Source organism: Carassius auratus, chromosome 20 (genome assembly GCF_003368295.1).
Source record: "Carassius auratus strain Wakin chromosome 20, ASM336829v1, whole genome shotgun sequence".
NCBI classification, from domain to species: Eukaryota; Metazoa; Chordata; class Actinopteri; order Cypriniformes; family Cyprinidae; genus Carassius; species Carassius auratus.
The window spans coordinates 7,811,597-7,825,103 of NC_039262.1; the positions used below are offsets into that span (position 1 = coordinate 7,811,597).

The 13,507-nt window shown below is 35.5% G+C and overlaps 1 protein-coding gene across 1 annotated transcript; it reads right to left on the bottom strand.

Annotated features, from left to right (window-relative positions):
* Positions 1–480: 480 nt before the first annotated feature.
* Positions 481–13,042, bottom strand: sec63 (SEC63 homolog, protein translocation regulator). Its single transcript, XM_026290791.1, has 20 exons — positions 12,800–13,042; positions 11,350–11,449; positions 10,471–10,585; positions 10,256–10,368; positions 9,889–9,950; positions 9,721–9,779; positions 9,558–9,608; positions 9,060–9,168; positions 8,894–8,988; positions 8,657–8,789; positions 8,333–8,425; positions 6,012–6,157; positions 5,742–5,889; positions 5,579–5,661; positions 5,211–5,270; positions 4,919–5,086; positions 4,173–4,334; positions 3,894–4,094; positions 1,903–2,007; positions 481–1,358 (listed from the first exon to the last, which is right to left on the bottom strand). Exons 1-20 carry the CDS (start codon positions 12,921–12,923, stop codon positions 1,221–1,223), a joined length of 2,265 nt encoding a protein of 754 aa, XP_026146576.1. The 5' UTR covers positions 12,924–13,042; the 3' UTR covers positions 481–1,220.
* Positions 13,043–13,507: the final 465 nt, after the last annotated feature.

The window sequence follows — 13,507 nt, forward strand, 5'->3', positions numbered from 1 at the left end:
ATATTTGATGAGAGTGGAATGTAAGACAAAATTATATTTAAAAAAAAAAAAAAACGTTAAACTATGATCTACAATTGAGATATCTAGTGCCAAAATAAACCAGATAAAACCATTATCCTAAAGTGAAGTTTTGATAAGTTTGATCATTTTTAGGTAAAAAAAAAAAGAAAAAAAGAAAAACCCAACTGTGTTTTGCTGCACTATGGCCAACAGATTAGTGTAACTGATGGGGAAAGGCTTCAGGCTGTAAACATGGTCTCCTTGTAACAACTGTACTCTGCAACAATGGGGACATTTAAAAAGTCAGTGGGATGGATAAATTGGGGTGGAGAGAGACTTGAATTGTTCTAAGATTTCAATAAACATATGACAAACCTGCGTATTTGTTGAACAGCAGCGGCATCAGGAGTTAAATCAGGACTAAACCATAGACCTGGCTGTGGAATGTCTGCAGTCTTTTTTTCTTTTATTTTTTTGTGAGGCTGTGACAACCTGCACTTGTGATGAGAAGCTGGAAGAAGTTAAGATAGGTGAGATTTATAAATGTATTGTACTTCCACACTTCATGACCATGGAGACAAATTGAGACGGCAACCCACAGCGGTGCAGTACACCCTTCACTCCGTCATTTCTGCTCAAGCTTAGAACGCACATCCACGTCCTTGCGGTTCATGCTCACTCCAGATTACTCGTCACACAGCCTCGTAAAAAGTGGAAACACCTGGTCAATTTGATATCTAATAAACTACATAAAACTACAAAATAAGGTAGAAAACACCCTTGAAGCCTAAACAGTGACATTGAAAAATGACAGCCATGAGGTGTGTGATTTTTCAGTGGTACTCTGGTTTTTATTTTTCTGACGCATTGGTTGGTCAGACATCTTTTTCGTCGAGTGGAGAGGAATCTGAAACACTGCTGGACCCCACAAATAACCACTGTGACAGCCCACTGATAACGAACGCAGGGAAAGGTAACCAACAGTTCCTTAAGTCTTATTTTGATTGGCAAAATAAAAGGACAGATTTGTGATTCATGAGTGTTTTGAACAGGAACATGGGGCATCAACGTCCTTGCCTCCTGTTTGCCTCCGGTGTGTGGCGGCCCAGAAGACGGCAATGGTTTGGAGCTATGTGGCTGTGTAGGAGCGTGTGTGTGTGTGCGCATGAGTGGGCACATGTGTGTATGAGCTGTGCTCAAGTCTGCATGAAATGACTGGTTTAGTCGTTATCTTCTTCGTCTTCGTCAGATTCCTCAATGCCATCACTGTCCTCCTGGTCATCCTCCTCTTCCTCAGTTTCTGGGATATCCCACTGAGGGTGGTTATCCATCAAGGCCTTTGCCTCATGAACCTCCAGCTGAAACAAAGAAGATTATAGTAAATAAATACATTTATATTAAAATAATATATATGTATATGATGTATGCAATACATATTTTTCATTATATTATAGAAGATATTAACACTGTTCCTTGATCACCAAATCAGCATATTAGAATGATTTCTCAAGTGAAACTGGCTGAGGAAAAATCAGTTTTCATCACAGGAATAAATAGGATTTTAAAATGCATTCAAATAGAAAAGTTATTTTAAATTGTAAGAATATTTCACAATATTACAAAAATGTTTTTTTTTACAAATAAATGCAGCCTTGGTTTGCATAAGAACTTTTTTTTTTTTTTTTTATCAAAACAAAAATCTAATTAACTCCAAACCTTTGAACATGCATCATCTTAAAATATTTTATAAATATTTTATAAAATGCATAAATACTTAATAAAATCAATATATATATAAAAAAAAACTTCATAAATATTTTATACATTTATGACAGAAATAAGAAAAAACATTTCCAAAAATGAGAGTTTATAAAAAATAAAAATAAGATAAAATAAACTGACCTTGAGTGGCTTGATCTGATCTAATCCCATGAATGAATCTGATCTGAGAATCACAGAATATTGATAGTTTCCGGTTTTGGTTGGAGCGGGGAATTTCAGTTCAACCTGAGGCAGACAGGAAGTTTGGATAATCATTGGTCATTTTACACAACTCAACAAAACCTTATACGGAGGAGTAATTGGGAGATATGGGGTGATTTATGACCCTTTTGTTTACATCCTTGCATTCTCATGCTCCTCACAGAGAGGAAGCACTCAGTGTGTCAGACAGAATTATGACAGGCGTCTGGCTGCTCTGTAACCAGACAGAGACTGCAGTATGGAGGTTGCCTGGCAACAAGCTATGGGGAAAACTGCTGTGCAGGAGACTGTGTAGCTAGTACCATTCAGCCAGTCTCTCTCTCTCTCACACACACACACACACACACAAACTCATTCTATTATCTTTCCATTTACTACATTTTAATGACGGCACACCATATTTTAATTAATTATAGTAATTCGTTTTTGTCAATGTATTCGAACTCTAAATGCCTTTATATCTCTCTTGTAGGACTTCCAAAACAACAAAAACAAAAACCCCACCAAATTAATTGACTGAAAATCTCTCCAAATAGAAATACAGTACACAGAAGTACACTCCCAATCCCGCAATGGCACAAACTACAGTCATGGTTATATGAACAATAAAGAGATTTTTGGGCTCCCACTCCTTGTCAATATTGACTCAATAACAAGTCATTTGTGATTATCATTCTGATACAGACTGAACCAGTTTGATTTTAGTTTGATTTCAATTCAATTCACTATTTGATTCACAAACTGTTAACTACAACTACTAAACATTTGGTTGTTTGGCTATTTGAAATAAATCTGAAATGAAATAAAATACATTATTACACTAAAAACTTAAAACAGGTTGCATCTGAAACTATGTGAAATAAGATTAAAATGAAGCAAAACATTAGTAAACTAAAGCAGAACACAATTAAATGTGAAAAAGTAAATTAAACCTAAATAATAGTATTTAAGTATTTTAAAAAATGAAATAAAGTTTTTTTTTTACCATGATCAGTCATTTACGATTACTGGAAAATATTTATTCGGATTCAAATCAATTCACTTATTCATATTTTGTGAACCAATTTGATAAATTCAAATCACTTCACTCACAAATGGGGTTACTACAACTAAAATTAATAAAAACATTTTGAATATCTGAATGGAATATAAATATTACAAAAAAATAATTAATAAAATAAAAATTTGAAAGGTTGCCGTGGCAAGTAACTGGAGTCTAAATTGAAGCAGTAAAACTACTAGCTGAATAAAAAAATCAAAAAAATATGAAGCTAAAACTAAAAATTCAATAAATGACACCTAAACAGTAACATAAAAATAAAAAATAAAATAATAAATATAAACATTTAAAAAATTAGCAAAAATTAAAATAGCAATTTAAAAAAAAAAAAAAATCAAATATCAATTTGATTTGCAATCACAATTTACTTTGCACAACCTTTCCACAAAAGGTAGTCTTTCCAATAAATATATTTAGCAAATTTTTCACAAATTTCTGACTTTAAAATTAAAAGACACTTTCAGGCCCATAAATCTTGTAAAAACTAACTAACTTCACACCACTGAACAACCAGGGTATACAAAAAATGTATACCATATGCTTTATACCATAAACAGGCAGCACTAGACTTTGAATGTGCAGCGCTCATGTTTATTCAATGAAATTATAATGTTAGCCTTTTGAAGTTTAATCCTCACATTCAGCCATATCGCAATTCTGGTCTTTCCGTCCCCAGATTTAAGACCTCTTGAAATAATAAGACAATTTTGATCAATTTAAGAATTTTTAAAGGCAACTAAATACAACTAAATGTAAGACTTTTAGACACACAGAAACCCTGACAACACAATTTCACACTTTCTATTCCCTCTTTTAACTCTCCCGCACAAACAAGTGCTTGTGGCCTCACCTCCTCTGTGTCTCTGAGTGTGCACACATGGTTGGGCATAGACACCAGCGTCTGTTCCTTCCTATCTGCGATGTAGAGCCACCACCACTCCTGCTTCTCCTCAGGGAAGTACAAGCTGTAGACAGGATGTGTGACCTTAGACTTGGTCTCCAATAGTGCCTTTTCACGACGCTGGATGCTCTGTTGTAGTGCCTCCCATTCCTACAGAAGAGATTTGTGGGTTATGGAAAGCTGCACTGCAATGGCTACAATCAGCAGTCTGAGGGATAGGACACAAACCTCCTCGTCATCTCCAGCAATCTCGTCCACCTCGGTGTCACTCTGCTTGTCACTCTCTTCATCCCTCTCGCTGGGTGAGTCCTTATTTCCCTCTGCCTCGTCTGATTCACTGCCTTTATCAGAGAGATCGTCCTCTTCCACTTTTGATGCAGCAGCAACGTCCTGTGAATGAGAATAAAAGAACATGGAGCTGGATGAAAGATTTTTTTATTTGGATATAGATGTGCATAATAGTAAAATTGACTAAAGTGAATAAATATGAAATATAGACTTCTGTTTTAATTAATATAATTTAAATCAAACTTCTTATGCGTTTATTTGATCAAAAATATATAATATCTGCAAAACTTTTCTATTTTAACAAGACAATTTTTCAGCAGCCATTACTCCAGTCTTTGGTGTCACATGATTTTTCAGGAATCATTCTAATATGTTGATTTAGTGATCAAGAAAAAAAGTTTAAATGAGTTGTGCTGCTCCATTTTTTTGTGGAAAATTACACTTTTTTTTTTTTTCCTTCCCCCAAAGTTCCAAAGAACAGGATTTATTTTAGATGACTTTTTTTTTTTTTTTTTTTTACATTTTAAATGTCTTAACGAACACTTTTGACTAATTTAATGCATTCTTGCTGAATAAATGTATTCATATCTCTCCAAAAAAATATTTTGGATCTATTTTTTGAATGCTAGTGTTTATCGAATATAATTGAAGACAACACTGAATGTATACAGTTCTAGAATCCCTACATTTCCTCCCACATTGCCATTGGCTTGTTTGGCCTTGTCTCCCTTTGCCTGCTGTTGGGTGACTGGTTTCTTCTTAGTAAGTTTCTTCTTTTTGGACTTGGCAGCTTTTTTGGCTCCTTTATTCTTATTTTGCCAAACTTTTGTTTTGTTTGTTTTGGCATCTCCTTGCTGCAAAGTACAAAATAATATTCATAAATCCTTTAGAGATTATAATGAGCAAACAACAAGATGTAAATGGAAATTTTTAAGGTCACTATAAATTTACATCTGATGAACATGAAAGCATTGCTACCTCCTCTGCATTAGTTTCCTCAGTAGGTGGTGGTGCATCCTCCTCTTTCTCAAACATCTCCTAAACACAATCACAATTTAGTTCAATGTTGTTGTGCATTAAAACGAAGTCATATAATACAGACTGTTTTCGTCATGTATTGTTGCCGAAATGAAAAGCTAATCCTAAAAAAACAAAGAAGCTCAGCATTGACCTCTTGTGGATGTCTGCTGCAACTGCAAGATGTGCCATTCCATGGCTAAGTACTTAGCGTAATTTAAACATAACTCACAAATCAACTGCTGTATTTGAAAATAGCATTACACCCTCAGCCCTCAACTAAACATCTGGATGGACTCGTGAGATATTCTCACAAATGTACTACTTACAGACATCCTCTTTCGCGTCAAGGTGACTGTAACGGTGACAATGGATCCTGCCGTGATGTTATTGCTATCTTCATCATCCAACACTATGGATCAATGAAACATACACAGAGTTTAAAATCACATGTTATGTGATTTTTATTGAAAATCTGCTGAACAATCTCACCTTGAAGTTTGGTTTCCATGTTGATATAGGGAAAGCTGCCGAGGACCGCCAGGACCTCCTCATACTTCTCCTCCCCAAGGAATCTCAGCATGTTTCTCCTGTCAGAGTCCTTCAGACTGACAAGATCCTGCAACGTCCGTACCTTATACTGATGACAGATGGGCCATATTTAGAAGATTTGAAAACAGTTACCCATAACAGCTGCGGTATCAAACACAATAGTTTTAACAGATCCTTCTGTGTTCTGCAACGCCTTTCAGAAAGATGTACCTTCTTCGAGATACAGTATCGGAGGTGCTCCTCTTCAAAATGGGGCAGCTGCAGCAGAGGAGATTTGGCCTCCTGCAGTCCTTGAACCACCATCTGAGACAACTTCATGCAGTTCTCTATAGACGTCAGCCTGGGAGCCCGAAGCCCTACACAATCCAACATCAGCAATCATTTTTTAATCATGTGTCATTTAATATATACACCACCTTTGAAATAATTTTGTACATTTTTGAAATTAGTCGCTTATGCTCACCAAGGATGCATGATGAGCAATACACTAAGAATAGGAGTGTAAGGAAATATCGATATAGGCAAGAATCACGATTTTTTTTGTTCGGCGATACTGTATCGATTCTCAAAAACAGAATATCGATATTAAAAAAAATAAACAGTTGATTCGTTTTGAGTTTATATCCCAACCGCTAGAAGGCAGTCTACATCTCTAAACTTAAACAGTGTCAGGAAATACTAGCATTAGAGCACGCCACAAATGTTAATTACTAATTACTACTAAGCGTTAATTACTAGTTTGCTGCTTGTAATGGAAGATGAAAGAATTGATCCGGTTCCCGTTTCGCTGTGCAAAGGAGAAAAGTGTTGGGATTTTTTTGAAATACTCTGACTTGAACCATTACAGACACACACACACAAACACAGACTAAGCATGAACCTCGCAGAACTAGACAAGACAAGCATTTGTTGTTTTTTATATCTATATATATTACAGATCGTTTTGCTAGATAATATATGTGTAGAACCCTTTAAAGCTGCACTGAAACTACATTTTTAACCTTTAATCCGTTTAGCACCACTAAAGTCCACTATATGGAGAAAAATACTGGAATATGTTTCTCAAAAACCTTATATTTTTTGCGACTTTCACATCTTGGATGACATGGGGGTGAGTAAATTATCAGGAAAGTTTAATTCTAAAAGTGGAGCGATTCTTTTAAAAACTGTTGCTGTAATGTACTCCGTACTGTAGCATACAAAATACGTATTTAGTTGTGTGTTGTGTTTGCTTCACGCAGCTTGTCGGTCTCTGTCTAACCAGATAACAGCAAGTTTGCTTGTAATGGTCTGGAAATATGTCGATGAATAGTGAATGATTGTTGTTGTTATTATTGGAGTTCTGTTAAAGAATTGAGCAATACATTGGTGTACAAACTGCAGTGCTTTATCAATACGTTTCTGCAATGGGCGAACACATATAGAGCCCTTTAGACCTGACGTCACAGTTACGTCACCGCGCTAGCTGGAGGCAAAACAAAGGGGAAACTGGAGGCAGCCAAGTCAAACCAGCACAGATTCAGCTACATAAGCATAATTTAATCTGTCGTTAAATGCAATAAAACGAGCGGACTGGACAGAAGCGTATCAAAAATGCTCGTGTTTGCAGTCCACACTTCTTGTCAGAAAAGGTTAAATAAAGTATTGTCTTTTGTTGTTATGTATTATGGTGTGTATTACACATCTCACAACTATGTTGCATATGAAATAATGTCTGTGTGCATGTGTGTAAAACAACAAACTAACGATTTATATGCTTAATGATCTGTAATTTTATATACATTGTTGTGATAGGGAGTGGCTGGATTTTTTTTTTTTAAGAACTTGGTAAGAAAAAAAATTATCAAATAAAGAAAGTTCAAAATTAGTTTCTGGAATTTTTTCTAGAAAATATTCACTCTCAATTTAAATGTACTGTATGTCAAATAAAGGTTATGTTATATCACTGTACATTTAGAGAAGCTATAAATTTACAGAAGGTCGGTTAGCTAACAAATTTTATAGCTAGCATTACTGAAGTGGTCAGGGGAATTTTTCTGCCTCCACCTAAGCGCCACTCACAGAAAAACATCACATGCTTTACTAACAGAAAAAGGGTCACCGAGATGTGGGCTAAGTAATGGTGATGGGCGTTCCGTTATTGACCTGCGCTGCATGCAGTAGACCAATCACAACAGACTGAGTCATCAGACCAATCACTGCAGTTTAGCATCACTCAAAGGAGGGGTTTGGAAAAATGAATCGTTGAGCGAACCATTTGGGAGTCGTTGAGCAAAAAAGGAAAAAATTAAGGGATATTATAAGACAATGAAAGTGTTTTTTGACCTTGCAAGCATGTAAACCTGTTGTTAGGGACTCCCAAAAGCAAAATATGAACCTTTCATAAGTCTTTAGTGTCACTTTTGCTCACTTCAATGGATTTTTGCTGAATAATACAGTAATTTCATTACTGCATAAAATCTGAATGAACAAACCTTTGAACGGTAATGAAAACATGTTAATTAAATTAATAACATCCTTATATTAATTACCTCCTCTACTGGTTGCCATCATAGTAAGTTGACAGCCAACATTGATCATTTCCTGTAGTAAAGCAGGGCACTTCTTCATGACAAACCTCTGATCTGTAGAAAATACAAAACAGCAAATTAATACACATAAATAACATGAATATTGTGTTTGGGTAGCTCAACTGGCAGAGCATTGCATTAGCAGCACAAAGCTCATGGATTTAATTCCCAGGGATCACACACACACTTGCCAAATGCAGAAATGTAATGAATTGCATTAGATAAGTAGTTGGTGTGTTATCATCCTACAGAATTGGCACTTGAGAGGTGTGTGTGAATGCATACCCTCCTCTATGTTCTCAGAAACATCCATCCTGGCAAGATGCGTAAGTAATAAGACTCGAGCCTTCAGGCTATAGGGATAGCAGAATGGAGGCTCCTTCTTCTTCACATTAATGTTCCCCAGCTCCCGAATCAACTGCACAAAGGAACACAAGCATTCAATTTGAATCATTATTCACTAGCCACTTCATTAAGCACTCTAAATGTTTGGCACAAAATACATATGTTGGAAGATTTTACCTGGGGAACTTCTATGTTGTCTGTTGGTCTTATAATGGCCTCTTTGTTACTACGAGGATCAAATTCAAATGCTGCCGTCAGCACCATCACCAATCCTGTCAAACAGAGAAGAGACTGTAGAATCTAAAGGATCTAAAGGGTCATGACTTATTTTTCTTCAACTTACGTTTCATGTTCATTGTAGGTGTTTTGTACATAAAGTGCATGAAAAGCTGAGTGGTGTTGATAAGGATCTGATCACCACTGTAGCGGATGGAGCGGTACCACCATGTGCCCTAAACAAAAATGAACATTACTATTGGGTTTATCAGAATATCAATTAATTAAAAAGGTTCCTATTCTATGGTTACCAAAATCCAACAAGGCACACTAACTTTAAAAAAAAAAAGAAATGGATACTTTCATATGGCATGGACACATTCAATTTATCATAAGTGATAAAAACATTTATAATGATACACATTAACAAAACTGTTTTAAGTCATTTTCAACTGTAATAATACTTCACAATTTTAGGGTTTTAATGTATTTTGGAACAATTATCTGGGTCAGCATTATAGAAAACGTTCAAAAACACTGAAAAAAAAAAAAAAATTCTTACTGACCCCAAACATGTCTTTAATGATATCTAATGTCAGAGTAATTGATTAGAAGTCAAGCTTACCACAACCACAGGAAGAATAACCATAAAAGCCAACCCATAGACAAGCAGCACCTTTCAAAGGCACAAGCCAACAGGTTTTGGAATATTTATGTAACTATTATTTGACACTTAAATGTGGTCTAAATTTAACTGACAGCTGGACAAAATGAGTAGGTGAACATACCAGCATGGAATTCTTCTGGTCAACAATCCATGCAGGAAGAGCGATTCCAAAACTCGTCACTGATCAAGAGTGAATTGGAACACAGAGAAATAAGGAATAATGATGAATTTTCAGCATAAGGCAGAACACTTCCTCAGAAATACGTTAACAAGTTAAAGAAACCGTCACCTCTTGGGCCATCAGGGTTGCCATACATCTCCCAGTTGTTCCGTGATTCCTCATTTGTTAAACTGTGAGAAAGCATGAGTGTGGACAACAGTTTTTAAAACCCGGATGATTATATATGTGGTGCAGTATTGATAAGTAACAGAAAGGTGCTGCATGGGTATTTTAAGAAGATTAAGTGTTTAATTTTGGCACAGTGGATTCGATTTTTATTAAAAGCTTTTACGAATTGTATTGTATTGCACCTATGATTACACACTGCAATTCCAACTCCAACCCATACACATAAAAATGAGCTGGCAAATGCTATAAATAACATGAGATTAAATGCAAAAGGCAACAATAAATAAGTCAAAGGCGACAGTCTTACGCTGAGTAAGCTTTAGCAAGCTTCATGAACATGGCCTCATCTCCGCCTTTATCAGGATGGTGTTTCAGAGATAGTACTCTGTACTGCTTCTTAATCTCAGCAATAGATGCTCCCTAAACAAAAATATAATGGATACTTTACTCCTGAGAAGAAGTAGATTAAAGATTCAAATGAGAAAGAAGAAGATTCTCAAAAAGTAAGAAAGGTTTACTTACTGCTTCCAATTTGAGGACCTCATAGGGGTTATACTCCTGGTACTCTCGATCTAATTTAGACACCTTATAGGCCAGGAAAAGAAATACTGCCCACCCAAACAACAGGGCTGCTTTTCTAAAATGACAGAGAAGTACATTTTTACTTTGGAACCAACACTTGGTGACTAAACAGCAAAAAGAACATATTTAAGCAATGAAAAACAGGGTATTTCTGAATACTCCACACATCTGATGCAAGCTTTGTTCTTTAAATAGTTAGAGCAGAGATTTGACGAATGTCTGAAGTCAGTATCATCCGGTAGAATTCATAATTTCATAAATTTCGACAACTATGGGAAGTGCCACAATATTACAATAATATGATTTTTTTTTTTTATTAGACAAACACAATCAAATGGATCTAGACTTGTCTGACCCTGAAAATTCATAAATCAAATTTTAAAAAAACGCATGATATCTGTTGCAAAACCAAAAAGCACTGCTGTCCCCTTGCTATTTCAAAAGAAATTAAATCATATTCTCAGAACACCAAGCACTTAATACAATAATTAAAACAAAATATGTTTATTTTGATCCTTTAATATAATTACCATGCAAAGCAAGCAAATGGAATAATACTTTAGCATTTAACATCATTTTAAATGGATGCTGTTGTCCAATTAATTTTGTTCCTTAGTGCTCACTGTATACAGTGCACACAACTCCAGAAATCTATTGAAATTACAATGATTTATTCATGTTAAAAACTAAATGCTCACAAACAGCAAACAGACAGGACACAAGTACAGTTTGTCATAATAATATTTGGTGCAATGTGCTAAATGAGATCAATTCCCCTAAACCGCCTTTTACTAATTACACACAAACATAATCACTTACTTAAGAGTTGGAACAATGCTCTGCTGTGATTTCATAAGCCGAAGGCGATACCACAGACATCTTCCATGAACTCGTCGTAAACTCTTCAACCTTAATTGCTCTGTGAATTAATTCACATAACAGACAACAATAAGAAAAATAAATTCTAGTTCACAATTACTATGCGAACATGCAAATTCTGCCAAAACAGAACTGTACCAGAGTACAGAAAGTTTTTGATAGTAAATTATACAAAGCAATAATATTAACATGTCTAAAAAGCATAGTAGTACTGTTACTTTTTAGTTAGTGAGGTACTGCAAACCTTTTTATTTTTATCTGAATGTGACCCTCTTACATTGCAAGCTAGATTACGAAAGCTGCCTCAAAGTATGCCAAAATGTTATTGTTTTATAACAGAATAAACAGAAGACATGGATTTGTGTGCGACAAACCCATCTTTATTTATATTTAAAGGGTTTTATACACACACACAAATAACTTTCCATTCATTCCAGTCTGGTAGGAAATTAATGAGCCATAAAGGCATAAAAAACAATAACCTATTAACTTTTCTTGTGAATGTGTTATTGCGCTGCATACTGAAAATCTACACTAAAACAGACATTTGAACTTTATATTCAAAAGATTAATTTAATTACACATTGCATTTATTCTTAAGTGTTTAATTTTATTGAAACAATTTCATGGTGTCAATATTAAATTAGTAATCTGTCATATTTGTTCTATTGTAGCCTGCAGAATCTAGAAATCACTGTCTGCAAATATGGGTTAATTTATTGTGATATTCGATCAGCTTCGATTGACTTAAAATTGAAGAGCATGTCGATCTAGTGCAAACAGCATGTAAAAGTGCAGTTCATGACAGTGTAATTCAAAACAAAGTTAAAAAACACACCATGAGCAGCTAAATAAACAGATACATTTGCAACATTTCATAACACGTGCTGAAAAATTAGTGGGAGTGGCATGCCATGAAGACAGAAAAGTCACAATTAAAGATCTATGACGAGCATTATTTGATCAGATCAGCTAATCTTAAAGCAAAGCAATCTAAACAAACGAGGACATAAGAAAAAAGCTCATATTAAACGAATGGCCAGTTCATTTAACGTGGGTAGCATGCATTTGATGCTATCAATGTTCAAATATAGCCTTATGATGCATAACATGCATTTAAAAAATATCGGAAATAACTGTAGTCTACCTGTTAGTTAAGCTGAGTGGTGTCAGCTGCTAATGCTACTTATCCATAATCAGGCGAGAACTTAATGCCATTACTTATATTTAACGTTACCTTCGGTATTCATTTTATTAAATAATTTTAATACAATGTCAGAAAACATTCCTCACAGATGTGGCAATCTGGTTATCAGTGCTTATCATCAAGCGACATGTAACGTTAACTACTTAACGTTAGCTGGTAGTGTTTTTGCATATGGGGCCTTACCCGCATTCTGATCCCGGGGCCAGAGGTAATAGGTGGCTGGGATGACTATTAGTCCCACAAAAGACGTGAGGAAATAGAAAAAGGTGTTGCCACTGTCGTCGTACTGAAACTGTTGTCCAGCCATTTCGCAGCGGCTCTAAACCCCGATTTTTTTCTGCCGCTATGCCGCCCAATCAGTCGCTCCACTGTAGTAGGACTAGTCACATCTGCTGGATAAGGAAGCCAGCATCCACGCTTTCTGCCACGATTGCGATTGTTTTCAAAATAAAAGCTTTTCGTGTTATTTTATTAAGACAGTCCTTACCGTTTAAAAAGCAGGGGGTATTTGTAAAAACGCATGCTATTTTTTTGTACTGCAATCAAGCTGCCAGTAGAATAAATAATGAGTGGATTTCCACGTTCAACAGGACTTGGGCTTTTATTATGGCGAGTTAATAACGCCTCACCGCTTGCTGTCGAAGTTCTGAAACACGAAAAATCTGTGCGCCTGCGGTGTACGTGTTCTACGCACGCGCTCTACTGGAGTACGTGTTTACACACAGCTCTTACTTTTAGATGCATTTTTCATTTATTTTACAAATAAAGAGGGGTTTTTAGCCTCTACAGATTTAAGGACCACTCACACAGATTCTTAGCCAACCCAAAAACTCCAATATGGCTTTTAAAAATAGCATTCGTGTTATTTAGAACTTTAATGAAAATAAGATT

Bases quoted from the DNA above. Each gene is read 5' to 3' on its own strand.
- sec63 (XM_026290791.1), bottom strand. From the start codon at position 12,923: ATGGCTGGACAACAGTTTCAGTACGACGACAGTGGCAACACCTTTTTC. The intron at 5,271-5,578 runs GTAAGTAGTACA...GATTGTGTTTAG, and splicing joins TGACGCGAAAGAGGATGTCT to GAGATGTTTGAGAAAGAGGA. The intron at 1,359-1,902 runs GTCAGTTTATTT...TCTTTGTTTCAG, and splicing joins ATCAGATCAAGCCACTCAAG to CTGGAGGTTCATGAGGCAAA.